This window comes from Salminus brasiliensis, chromosome 12 (assembly GCF_030463535.1).
Source record: "Salminus brasiliensis chromosome 12, fSalBra1.hap2, whole genome shotgun sequence".
Lineage (NCBI taxonomy): Eukaryota > Metazoa > Chordata > Actinopteri > Characiformes > Bryconidae > Salminus > Salminus brasiliensis.
This window is the reverse complement of record NC_132889.1, coordinates 32,259,485-32,273,352: the sequence shown is the minus strand read 5'-3', so window position 1 is coordinate 32,273,352 and position 13,868 is coordinate 32,259,485. Positions and strand designations below refer to the sequence as shown.

Sequence of the window (13,868 nt, the reverse complement as noted above, 5' to 3'; positions counted from 1 at the left end):
TGATCAGTAATAATTAAATTCTTTATGCAGTCCAGTGCAACTGCTGCTCTCATGTAAATGTTATGTAAAATATATTGCTGCTCTACAATTTAAAACATGTCTTCATTTTTTTCCTTTTTTAGTTTTCTCTATCCTGTAGCTGCCCCGTACCCTGTTTAAATAATCCTGAATGAATGGACCAATAGAAATGCTTTACAGCATCTGAGGGTTTTTGTTTTCTTTCCTCCTCCTGTAAAGTGCTGTTATGAAGATACATGTTTTTCATTTCATGTTTATATGCATCAGTAAAGTTTTTTTTTATTATGTAATCAATTGGACTGTTTTTGCTTTCATACATCTAAATATCTGCAGTGATGCATTAGTGTACCTACTAACATTCAATAAATACATTTCTATGTGTTTTAGTGATAGTTAGGACAGACAGGTTAAAATATGTAATTATGATACATATGTGACCAAAAGACAAGTGAAATGGTGTTGAAGGACATTTTCAATGGATGTTTGGGCGTTTTTGCTGTTATTTATGTAACGGGCACATGACAAAATGAGAGAGTGAGAGAGTGAGAGAGACAGGTGTGGGTGTGTTTCAGGTAAGGCTGAAAGCTAGAAGGGTACATATATCCTGAAATGTTGTCAAATATTTTCATTCTGAGTAAGAATGGCACTGTGGAGGAGTCTGAGTATAGTGCTTATAATCAGCTTTCTAGCCAAAGGTAAGCTCATTTTGTAGCTGATTTCAGTTACTTTTTAGGTAGCATCTCCTTTTTTTCTGAGACGTCTGTGGCTTTTGTATATATAATTGTTAGGATTCTGATTATTATTAATTATGAATTGTATGCAATAAATAGCTTAAGTTAAGATGAGCTGAGGAATTCAAGTCTAGAACCAGCTGTATTTTGAAGTTTTTGAAGGTCTTCTAAGATTATCTACACAAATAGTTCTACCATCATATTTCCTCCCACTATTGTGCATTTTCTCAAATTCATCAGGCCATGACAGGTTTAGCCATCTGAAGGGATTACATTTCGTCAAATCTTAGTTCTCGCTTGCTTAGTTCTTGCTTTTGCCTGAAGCCTAGAAACTATATACTTCCATTTCATTGAACTACCCATTAGAAACAATACAGCTCTCTGTCCCAGCTGGCTGTGGCTACACTGTGTTAATTAACCACTTTAACAAAAGCACTGTAGTGAAGGCAGCTATTGTTTCATCAAAACTAGATCAAATTCAATATATACCAAATCCATACCTATAGGGTTCTGTATAGTACTGACCAATGGACTCACAATTGACTCATAATCTTCGACTCAGGAAAAGAAAACCCTTTCTTTGTAATGTAAAACCATTTTTAACAGTGTTTTATAGAACCAACCAAGGTCTTTCACTTGTCTGAAAAAGCCTTTAACCAGGCAAAGGACGATTTCAGTCCTCAAATAGTTATTTTAGTTGTTGGTTAATGGTTCCACATAGAGCCCCTGTCTTCAAGAAAGAACGCTTGAAGAATCTTTTTTCACACTTTTTTAAAGTGTGCCCATAGAGCTGTATGTCCCTTCAGATAGACAGGAGCTATTTTTCTTACAGATATAAGATTGAAGTAAAATTCATTCATTGTTTATCAGTTGTTTTGCCATCATTATGCTGTCAAGGTTTAGGAACAGAACCATGGTGTAAGCGCAATACACTCAAGTCTGTACAGTACTTTGAGATGTTGAACATATGATCACAGCACCCGAGCCAATCTTACACAATCTTACTGCGTAACTGTTTCATCCAAGATGGCACCGCCGAGGTGGCAGCCTGTTGCAGCAGCTCCTTCTCACTTCTGAGCTTTTCCTAACTTTTTTCCTATTTTTCGAGTTTTTAAGTAAAATCTTTGGTAGTTTAGTGTTGCTCTTTACTCGCGGTATCTCCGGTCCTTCCTTCCTGCTGCCGTCAGACTCTACAACCACCACTGCTTCCAGAGGACCACATACACACCCACTTAAACTACACACACATGTTGAGGGAACAGAGGTCCCTCAATGTAAAAATACAATTTGCAATACCCCCCCCCCACACACACACACACACATGTGCAATTAAGAGAATTGCGATATCTTGTAAATAATATTGTTATTGCTTTTTAAATTCTTATTTATATTGTGTATATAGTATAAATTATTTATCTTCATTTTTGTGAACTGAGTGTCTTGCTATCCCTTTCTGTTGTGACACTGAGAATTTCCCCACTGTGGGACTAATAGAATTATCTAAAGATTATCTTATCTTATCTTATCTTATCTTATCTTACAAACATACATGTATGTAGATTATTAGAAAAAAAATAACCACTGACATAAGAAATGTGATACTCCCAGTCCAGTCAAGTGTTTCAAAGGAAGAAACAGTGAATTTAAAGGAAATACATAAAACATCTATCAACTATGCACCCTGAAGACCTGATCTCTAGTGTTGGTTCATAGACATCATCTGTCATTCCATAAATCCTAATAAATGTCACTGAGTGTTATTTCTTATTCTTGTATACAAATGCAGTAAATCAACATATCACTGTCACAAAAAAACTGAAATAGCCTTTTTCACTTACCAATACTTGTGAATACAACGTTTAGTTTGATTACAGGGTTGATGACTAACTGTTGAGCTACTGACATAAGTCCTGACAATAAAAACTTTGAAAAAGCACAGTCAAGCGACTGGTGTTAGGAGTAACAGAAAGAGGAAAAGAGACCGGGTCTGCTGGGTTTGGACTTGGACCAGGCTAAACACCACAGAACAGGCTGTGGTCCAGAAACAGTGTTTTTGACTGTTTTCAGGCACATTGAGTAGACTGGGTCTAGGTTTGCTTGTCTTACAGTCAAACTCAGCATCGCTAAACTCACAGCTATGGTGGGCTTGTTTTTTTCCCACCCGTTTTCAGAGCGAGAGATCACTAATCAGCGAGCACCCATGGCGCCTCCAACCTGTGGCTTTCTTAAATGCAAATTGGAGAATGAGCTCCATATGGCAGCATACTAGATAGACACGGAACAGAAACTTTACACATCAGACACACTGTACATTTAAAATACTTCATTTTAAGATACTGTCAACATTTTAACATTTTTGCAGTATATGGTATTCACTAATCAAAATAGCTAAATTATTTTAATTGAGCAAACACACACACACAGACACACACACAGACAAACAAAAAAAATCAGATGCAATTTCATCTGTGTTTTACCTTTTGATTAACGTTTTTCTGTTCACACTCCCTCTACTAATTTGTTCAAGATGCCTTAATCAGTTCATTATTTTTATCATTATACTTTGTTCTTCTGCTACATATCCAGCCTCTTCATCAACTGCACTCACATCTTCTAACAATGGAACAACAACCAATGATAGCGAAACCTCAACAGTCGCTACAAAATCAGCAGATTCCACAACTACTACTGCTACCTCAACCACTATAATCACCAGTTATCCCACTGTTTCATGTGAGAGTATTTACTTTTTGTGAAACAGGTTTGGAACAAATATTGTTGGATATAAAAAAAGAGGCTTAATAAAGAGATAATGGTAAAGATCAGATGCAGATTTCCATGTTTAGCATGCAGGCTAATGCAGAGACTGTTTTAGAGAATGTAGATTTATTACTAACCTTTTTTCTGTGCACACTCCCTCTACTAATTTATTCAAGATGTCTTAATCAGTTCATTATTTTTTACCAGTATACTTTGTTCTTCTGCTATATATCCAGCCTCTTCATCAACTGCAGTCACATCTTCTAACAATGGCACAACCAATGACAGCAAAACCTCAACAGTCGCTTCAAACACAGCAGACTCCACAACTACTACTGCTGCCTCAACCACTATAATCACCAGTGTTCCCACTGCTTCATGTGAGAGTATTTACTTATTGTGTGCTGTACTTGGAGAAGACTTCATTAACCAGAACTTCATTACCAGATTAATAGTACAGTTTGAGACACGATGCAAAAGAACATTGGTTTACTTGGATGGTTCATTGTAGATGTCTCATAGATGCTCACCTGACATTCAACTGAATCTGTAATAAATTCAACTGAACTCTAAGTTGAATGTAGATGACTGTCTATTGAATGTAACCCTTCACCTAAACCTAGACTTAAACCTAACCCTAACCTGAACCTTACCACTGAATGAACTCTAAATCCTAACCTAAACCTAAACCTTAAACGTAACCTCAAACCTAACCCTGAAAGGTTAAGGATAAAGATAGGTGTAGGTTTTAGGGTAACATTCAAAATACACTCAACTACGTTCAACTTAGAGTTCAGTGAGCTCCCACAGCGCCCCCACCCTGTGACTTTCTGAAATGCACACAGGGGAATGAGCTTATTTGCCAGTTTACTAGAAAGACACCGAACAGAAACTGACACATCAGACACATCGTCATTTTAAAATACCGTCCTCATTTTCCTCATCCTCATTTTTTAAATGTTGTGGTATATGGTACTGTCTAATCATAACAGTTAAATTATTTTAATCAAGCAAACATAAAAACACACACACACACACACACACACACACACACAAACCAACTCTTTAGAATAAATGATAAATTAGTCATTAGTTGAATCATGAGGTGCAGTTTTATTTTATGCCTTGCGTCTCCATTTAAGCTGTGTTTCACTTTTGAATCAAATTTGCAGTATCTGAATCTGTAGATTTATTACTACCCTTTTTTCTGTGCACACTCCCTCTACTAATTTGTTCAAGAGGCCTTAATCAGTTAATTATTTTTATCATTATACTTTGTTCTTCTTCTACATATCCAGCCTTTTCATCAACTGCAGTCACATCTTCTAACAATGGCACAACCAATGACATCGAAACCTCAACATTCGCTACAAAATCAGCAGATTCCACAACTACTACTGCTACCTCAACCACTATATTCACCAGTGTTCCCACTGCTTCATGTAAGATTATTTATTTTTTGTGAAACAGGTTTGGAACACACATTGTAAAAAAAAACAGGCTTAATAAAGAGATAACGGTAAAGATCAGATGCAGATTTCCATGTTTAGCATGCAGGCTAATGCAGAGACTGTTTTAGAGAATGCAGATTTCTTGCTATCCTTTTTCATTGCACACTCCCTCTACTAATTTGTTCAAGATGTCTTAATCAGTTCATTATTTTTTATCATTATACTTTGTTCTTCTGTTACATATCCAGCCTCTTCATCAACTGCAGTCACATCTTCTAACAATGGCACAACCAATGACAGCAAAACCTCAACAGTCGCTACAAAATCAGCAGACTCCACAACTTCTACTGCTGCCTCAACCACTATAATCACCAGTCTTCCCACTGCTTCATGTGAGAGTATTTGCTTTTTGTGTGCTGTACTTGGAGAAGACTTTATTAACCAGAACTTCATTAACAAATTAATAGTACAGTTTGAGACACGATGCAAAAGAAAATTGGTTTACTTGGATGGTTCATTGTAGATGCCTCATAGATGCTCACCTGACATTCAACTGAATCTGTAATAAATTAAACTGAACTCTAAGTTGAATGTAGATGACTGTCTATTGAATGTAACCCTTCACCTAAACCTAATCCTTAAACCTAACTCTATCCTGAACCTTACCCTTGAATCTAACCCCAAAGCTAACCCTGAGAGGGTAAAGATAAAGATAGGTTTAGGTGGTTGGTGTGGCGCAACAGATAACACCACTACCTGCCAGTGTGCTACCACACCCCATGGAATACTGGGGTTCGATTCCCGGTCTGGGTGACTATGCTGCGCTACACCAATAAGAGTCCTTGGGCAAGACTCCTAACACTACATTGGCCCTCCTCTGTGATACGAGGAACCTTGTAAGTCGCTCTGGATAAGAGCGTCTGCTAAATGCCATAAATGTAAATGTAAATGTAGGGTAACATTCAAAAGACACTCAACAAAGCACCCCCACCCTGTGACTTTCCTAAATGCACACAGGGGAATGAGCTTATTTGCCAGTTTACTAGATAGACACTGAACAGAAACTGACACATCAGACACATCATCATTTTAAAATACCATCCTCATTTTCCTCATCTTCATTTTTTAAATGTTGTGGTATATGGTATTGCCTAATCATAACGGTTAAATTATTTTAATCAAGCAAATACACACACACACACACACACACACACACACAAACCTCACTTATAGAATATAGGATAAATTAGTCATTAGTTTAATTATTAGGTGCAGTTTTATTTCATGCCTTGCGTCTCCATTTAAGCTGTGTTTCACTTTTGAATCAAATTTGAATCTGTAAATTTCTTGCTATCCTTTTTTTCTGTGCACACTCCCTCTACTAATTTATTTAAGATGCCTTAATCATTTCATTATTTTTTATCATTATACTTTGTTCTGCTGCTACATCTCAGCCTCTTCATCAGTCACATCCTCTAACAATGGCACAACCAATAACAGCAAAACCTCAACAGTCGCTACAAAATCAGCAGACTCCACAACTACTACTGCTGCCTCAACCACTATAATCACCAGTCTTCCCACTGCTTCATGTGAGAGTATTTGCTTTTTATGTGCTGTACTTGGAGAAGACTTCATTAACCAGAACTTCATTACCAGATTAATAGTACAGTTTGAGACACAATGCAAAAGAGCATTGGTTTACTTGGATGGTTCATTGTAGATGTCTCATAGATGCTCACCTGACATTCAACTGAATCTGTAATAAATTCAACAGAACTCTAAGTTGAATATAGATGACTGTCTATTGAATGTAACCCTTCACCTAAACCTTGACTTAAGCCTAACCCTAACCTGAACCTTTGAATGAACTCTAAATCCTAACCTAAACCTAGACCTTAAACCTAACCCCAAACCTAACCCTGAAAGGTTAAGGATAAAGATAGGTTTAGTTGTAGGGTAACATTCAAAAGACACTCAACTAAGCGCCCTCACCCTGTGACTTTCTTAAATGCACACAGGGGGAATGAGCTTATTTGCCAGTTTACTAGAAACACACCGAACAGTAACTGACACATCAGACACATCATCATTTTAAAATACCGTCCTCATTTTCCTCATCTTCATTTTTTAAATGTTGTGGTATATGGTATTGCCTGATCATAACGGTTAGATTATTTAAATCAAGCCAAAACACGCACACACACACACACACACACACACACACACACACACACAAACCCCACTTTTAGAATCAAGGATAAATTAGTCATTAGTTTAATCATGAGGTGCAGTTTTATTTCATGCCTTGCATCTCTATTTAAGCTGTGTTTCACTTTTGAATCAAATTTGAATCTGTAAATTTCTTGCTATCCTTTTTTCTGTGCACACTCCCTCTATTAATTTGTTCAAGATGTCTTAATCAGTTCATTATTTTTTACCAGTATACTTTGTTCTTCTTCTACATATCCAGCCTTTTCATCAACTGCAGTCACATCTTCTAACAATGGCACAACCAATGACAGCAAAACCTCAACAGTCGCTACAAAATCAGCAGACTCCACAACTACTACTGCTGCCACAACCACTATAATCACCAGTGCTCCCACGGCTTCATGTGAGAGTATTTACTTTTTGTGTGCTGTACTTGGAGAAGACTTCATTAACCAGAACTTCATTACCAGATTAATAGTACAGTTAGAGACACGATGCAAAAGAGCATTGGTTTACTTGGATGGTTCATTGTAGATGTATCATAGATGCTCACCTGATATTCATCTGAATATGTAGTAAATTTAACTGAACTCTAAGTTGAATGTAGATGACTGTCTATTGAATGTAACCCTTCACCTAAACCTAATCCTTAAACCTAACCCTAACCTGAACCTTACCACTGAATGAACTCTAAATCCTAACCTAAACCTAAACCTTAAACGTAACCTCAAACCTAACCCTGAAAGGTTAAGGATAAAGATAGGTGTAGGTGTAAGGTAACATTCAAAATACACTCAACTACGTTCAACTTGGAGTTCAGTGAGCTCCCACAGCGCCCCCACCCTGTGACTTTCTTAAATGCACACAGGGGAATGAGCTTATTTCCCAGTTTACTAGATAGACACCGAACAGAAACTGACACATCAGACACATCGTCATTTTAAAATACCATCCTCATTTTCCTCATCTTCATTTTTTTTAAATGTTGTGGTATAGCATATTGCCTAATCATAACGGTTAAATCATATTAATGAAGCAAATACACACACACACACAAACCAACTCTTTAGAATAAATGATAAATTAGTCATTAGTTGAATCATGAGGTGGAGTTTTATTTTATGCCTTGCGTCTCCATTTAAGCTGTGTTTCACTTTTGAATCAAATTTGCAGTATCTGAATCTGTACATTTCTTGCTATCCTTTTTTCTGTGCACACTCCCTCTACTAATTTGTTCAAGAGGCCTTAATCAGTTAATTATTTTTATCATTATACTTTGTTCTTCTTCTACATATCCAGCCTTTTCATCAACTGCAGTCACATCTTCTAACAATGGCACAACCAATGACATCGAAACCTCAACATTCGCTACAAAATCAGCAGATTCCACAACTACTACTGCTGCCTCAACCACTATAATCACCAGTTATCCCACTGCTTCATGTAAGATTATTTATTTTTTGTGAAACAGGTTTGGAACACACATTGTTGGATATAAAAAAAAGAGGCTTAATAAAGAGATAATGGTAAAGATCAGATGCAGATTTCCATGTTTAGCGTGCAGGCTAATGCAGAGACTGTTTTAGAGAATGCAGATTTCTTGCTATCCATTTTCATTGCACACTCCCTCTACTAATTTGTTCAAGATGTCTTAATCAGTTCATTATTTTTTATCATTATACTTTGTTCTTCTGCTACATATCCAGCCTCTTCATCAGCTGCAGTCACATCTTCTAACAATGGCACAACCAATAACAGCAAAACCTCAACAGTCGCTACAAAATCAGCAGACTCCACAACTTCTACTGCTGCCTCAACCACTATAATCACCAGTCTTCCCACTGCTTCATGTGAGAGTATTTACTTATTGTGTGCTGTACTTGGAGAAGACTTCATTAACCAGAACTTCATTACCAGATTAATAGTACAGTTTTAGACACGATGCAAAAGAACATTGGTTTACTTGGATGGTTCATTGTAGATGTCTCATAGATGCTCACCTGACATTCAACTGAATCTGTAATAAATTCAACTGAACTCTAAGTTAAATGTAGATGACTGTCTATTGAATGTAACCCTTCACCTAAACCTAGACTTAAGCCTAACCCTAACCTGAACCTTTGAATGAACTCTAAATCCTAACCTGAACCTAGACCTTAAACCTAACCCCAAACCTAACCCTGAAAGGTTAAGGATAAAGATAGGTTTAGTTGTAGGGTAACATTCAAAAGACACTCAACTAAGCACCCCCACCCTGTGACTTTCTTAAATGCACACAGGGGAATGAGCTTATTTGCCAGTTTACTAGAAACACACCGAACAGTAACTGACACATCAGACACATCATCATTTTAAAATACCGTCCTCATTTTCCTCATCTTCATTTTTTAAATGTTGTGGTATATGGTATTGCCTAATCATAACGGTTAGATTATTTAAATCAAGCCAAGACACACACACACACACACACACACACACACACACACACACACACAAACCCCCCTTTTAGAATAAAGAATAAATTAGTCTTTAGTTTAATCATGAGGTGCAGTTTTATTTCATGCCTTGCATCTCAATTTAAGCTGTGTTTCACTTTTGAATCAAATTTGAATCTGCAGATTTATTACTACCCTTTTTCATTGCACACTCCCTCTACTAATTTGTTCAAGATGTCTTAATCAGTTCATTATTTTTTATCATTATACTTTGTTCTTCTTCTACATATCCAGCCTCTTCATCAGCTGCAGTCACATCTTCTAACAATGGCACAACCAATGACAGCAAAACCTCAACAGTCGCTACAAAATCAGCAGACTCCACAACTACTACTGCTGCCACAACCACTATAATCACCAGTCTTCCCACTGCTTCATGTGAGAGTATTTACTTTTTGTGTGCTGTACTTGGAGAAGACTTCATTTACCAGAACTTCATTACCAAATTAATAGTACAGTTTTAGACACGATGCAAAAGAGCATTGGTTTACTTGGATGGTTCATTGTAGATGTTTCATAGATGCTCACCTGATATTCAACTGAATCTGTAATAAATTCAACTGAACTCTAAGTTGAATGTAGATGACTGTCTATTGAATGTAACCCTTCACCTAAACCTAATCCTTAAACCTAACTCTAACCTGAACCTTACCCTTGAATAAACTCTAAATCCTAACCTAAACCTAAACCTTAAATCTAACCCCAAACCTAACCCTGAGAGGGTAAAGATAAAGATAGGTTTAGTTGTAGGGTAACATTCAAAAGACACTCGACTAAGCACCCTCACCCTATGGCTTTCTTAAATGCACACAGGGGGAATGAGCTTATTTGGCTGTTTACTAGATAGACACCGAACAGAAACTGACACATCAGACACATCATCATTTTAAAATACCGTCCTCATTTTCCTCATCTTCATATTTTAAATGTTGTGGTATATGGTATTGCCTAATCATAACGGTTAAATTATTTTAATCAAGCAAACACACACACACACACACACACACACACACACACACACACACACACACACACAAACTCCCCTTTAGAATAAAGGATAAATTAGTCATTAGTTTAATTATTAGGTGCAGTTTTATTTCATGCCTTGCGTCTCCATTTAAGCTGTTTTTCACTTTAGAATCAAATTTTAATCTGTAAATTTCCTGCTACCTTTTTTTCTGTGCACACTCCCTCTACTAATTTGTTCAAGATGCCTTAATCAATTCATTATTTTTCATCATTATACTTTGTTCTTCTGCTACATCTTAGCCTCTTCATCAGTCACATCTTCTAACAATGGCACAACCAATAACAGCAAAACCTCAACAGTCGCTACAAAATCAGCAGACTCCACAACTACTACTGCTGCCTCAACCACTATAATCACCAGTCTTCCCACTGCTTCATGTAAGAGTATTTGCTTTTTGTGTGCTGTACCTGACAAAGACTTCATTAACCTGAACTTCATTACCAGATTAATAGTACAGTTTTAGACACGATGCAAAAGAAAATTGGTTTACTTGGATGGTTCATTGTAGATGCCTCATTGATGCTCACCTGACATTCAACTGAATCTGTAATAAATTAAACTGAACTCTAAGTTGAATGTAGATGACTGTCTATTGAATGTAACCCTTCACCTAAACCTAGACTTAAACCTAACCCTAACCCGAACCTTTTAATGAACTCTAAATCCTAACCTAAACCTAGACCTTAAACCTAACCCTGAAAGGTTAAGGATAAAGATAGGTGTAGGTTTTAGGGTAACATTCAAAATACACTCAACTACATTCAACTTGGAGTTCAGTGAGCTTCGACAGCACCCCCACCCTGTGACTTTCTTAAATGCACACAGGGGGAATGAGCTTATTTGCCAGTTTACTAGATAGACGCCGAACAGTAACTGACACATCAGACACATCATCATTTTAAAATACCATCCTCATTTTCCTCATCTTCATTTTTTAAATGTTGTGGTATATCGTATTGCCTAATCATAACGGTTAAATTATTTTAATCAAGCCAAAAAACACACACACACACACACACACACACACACACACACAAACCAACTCTTTAGAATAAAGAATAAAATAGTCATTAGTTTAATCATTAGGTGCAGTTTTATTTCATGCCTTGCGTCTCCATTTAAGCTGTGTTTAACTTTTGAATCAAATTTGAATCTGCAGATTTATTACTACCCTTTTTTCTGTGCACACTCCCTCTACTAATTTGTTTAAGGTGCCTTAATCAGTTCATTATTTTTTGTCATTTTACTTTGTTCTTCTACTACATATCCAGCCTCTTCATCAACTGCAGTCACATCTTCTAACAATGGCACAACCAATGACAGCAAAACCTCAACAGTCGCTACAAAATCAGCAGATTCCACAACTACTACTGCTGCCACAACCACTATAATCACCAGTGCTCCCACTGCTTCATGTGAGAGTATTTACTTATTGTGTGCTGTACTTGGAGAAGACTTCATTAACCAGAACTTCATTACCAGATTAATAGTACAGTTTGAGACACAATGCAAAAGAGCATTGGTTTACTTGGATGGTTCATTGTAGATGTCTCATAGATGCTCACCTGACATTCAACTGAATCTGTAATGAATTCAACTGAACTCTAAGTTGAATGTAGATGACTGTCTATTGAATGTAACCCTTCACCTAAACCTAGACTTAAACCTAACCCTAACCCGAACCTTTGAATGAACTCTAAATCCTAACCTAACCCTAGACCTTAAACCTAACCCCAAACCTAACCCTGAAACGTTAAGGATAAAGATAGGTGTAGGTTTTAGGGTAACATTCAAAATACACTCAACTACGTTCAACTTGGAGTTCAGTGAGCTCCGACAGCACCCCCACCCTGTAACTTTCTTAAATGCACACAGGGGGAATGAGCTTATTTGTCAGTTTACTAGAAAGACACCGAACAGTAACTGACACATGAGACACATCATCATTTTAAAATACCATCCTCATTTTCCTCATCCTCATTTTTTAAATGTTGTGGTATATCGTATTGCCTGATCATAACGGTTAGATTATTTAAATCAAGCCAAAACACGCACACACACACACACACACACACACACACACACACACACACACACACAAACCCCACTTTTAGAATCAAGGATAAATTAGTCATTAGTTTAATCATTAGGTGCAGTTTTATTTCATGCCTTGCATCTCAATTTAAGCTGTGTTTCACTTTTGAATCAAATTTGCAGTATCTGAATCTGTACATTTCTTGCTATCCTTTTTTCTGTGCACACTCCCTCTACTAATTTGTTCAAGAGGCCTTAATCAGTTAATTATTTTTATCATTATACTTTGTTCTTCTTCTACATATCCAGCCTTTTCATCAACTGTAGTCACATCTTCTAACAATGGCACAACCAATGACATCGAAACCTCAACATTCGCTACAAAATCAGCAGATTCCACAACTACTACTGCTGCCTCAACCACTATAATCACCAGTTATCCCACTGCTTCATGTGAGATTATTTATTTTTTGTGAAACAGGTTTGGAACACACATTGTTGGATATAAAAAAAAGAGGCTTAATAAAGAGATAATGGTAAAGATCAGATGCAGATTTCCATGTTTAGCGTGCAGGCTAATGCAGAGACTGTTTTAGAGAATGCAGATTTCTTGCTATCCATTTTCATTGCACACTCCCTCTACTAATTTGTTCAAGATGTCTTAATCAGTTCATTATTTTTTATCATTATACTTTGTTCTTCTGCTACATATCCAGCCTCTTCATCAGCTGCAGTCACATCTTCTAACAATGGCACAACCAATAACAGCAAAACCTCAACAGTCGCTACAAAATCAGTAGACTCCACAACTTCTACTGCTGCCTCAACCACTATAATCACCAGTCTTCCCACTGCTTCATGTGAGAGTATTTACTTATTGTGTGCTGTACTTGGAGAAGACTTCATTAACCAGAACTTCATTACCAGATTAATAGTACAGTTTTAGACACGATGCAAAAGAACATTGGTTTACTTGGATGGTTCATTGTAGATGTCTCATAGATGCTCACCTGACATTCAACTGAATCTGTAATAAATTCAACTGAACTCTAAGTTAAATGTAGATGACTGTCTATTGAATGTAACCCTTCACCTAAACCTAGACTTAAGCCTAACCCTAACCTGAACCTTTGAA

General features: G+C 36.9%; 1 protein-coding gene across 1 annotated transcript in view; it reads left to right on the top strand.

The window, feature by feature from the left end:
- Nucleotides 1-658: 658 nt before the first annotated feature.
- LOC140573587 (transmembrane protease serine 9-like) overlaps nt 659-13,868 on the top strand; it is a 44,158-nt gene continuing 30,948 nt past the window's right edge. The window contains exon 1 of the mRNA XM_072693026.1: nt 659-713. Within this exon, the coding sequence (XP_072549127.1) occupies nt 659-713 (55 nt within the window). The remainder of the gene's footprint in view (nt 714-13,868) is intronic.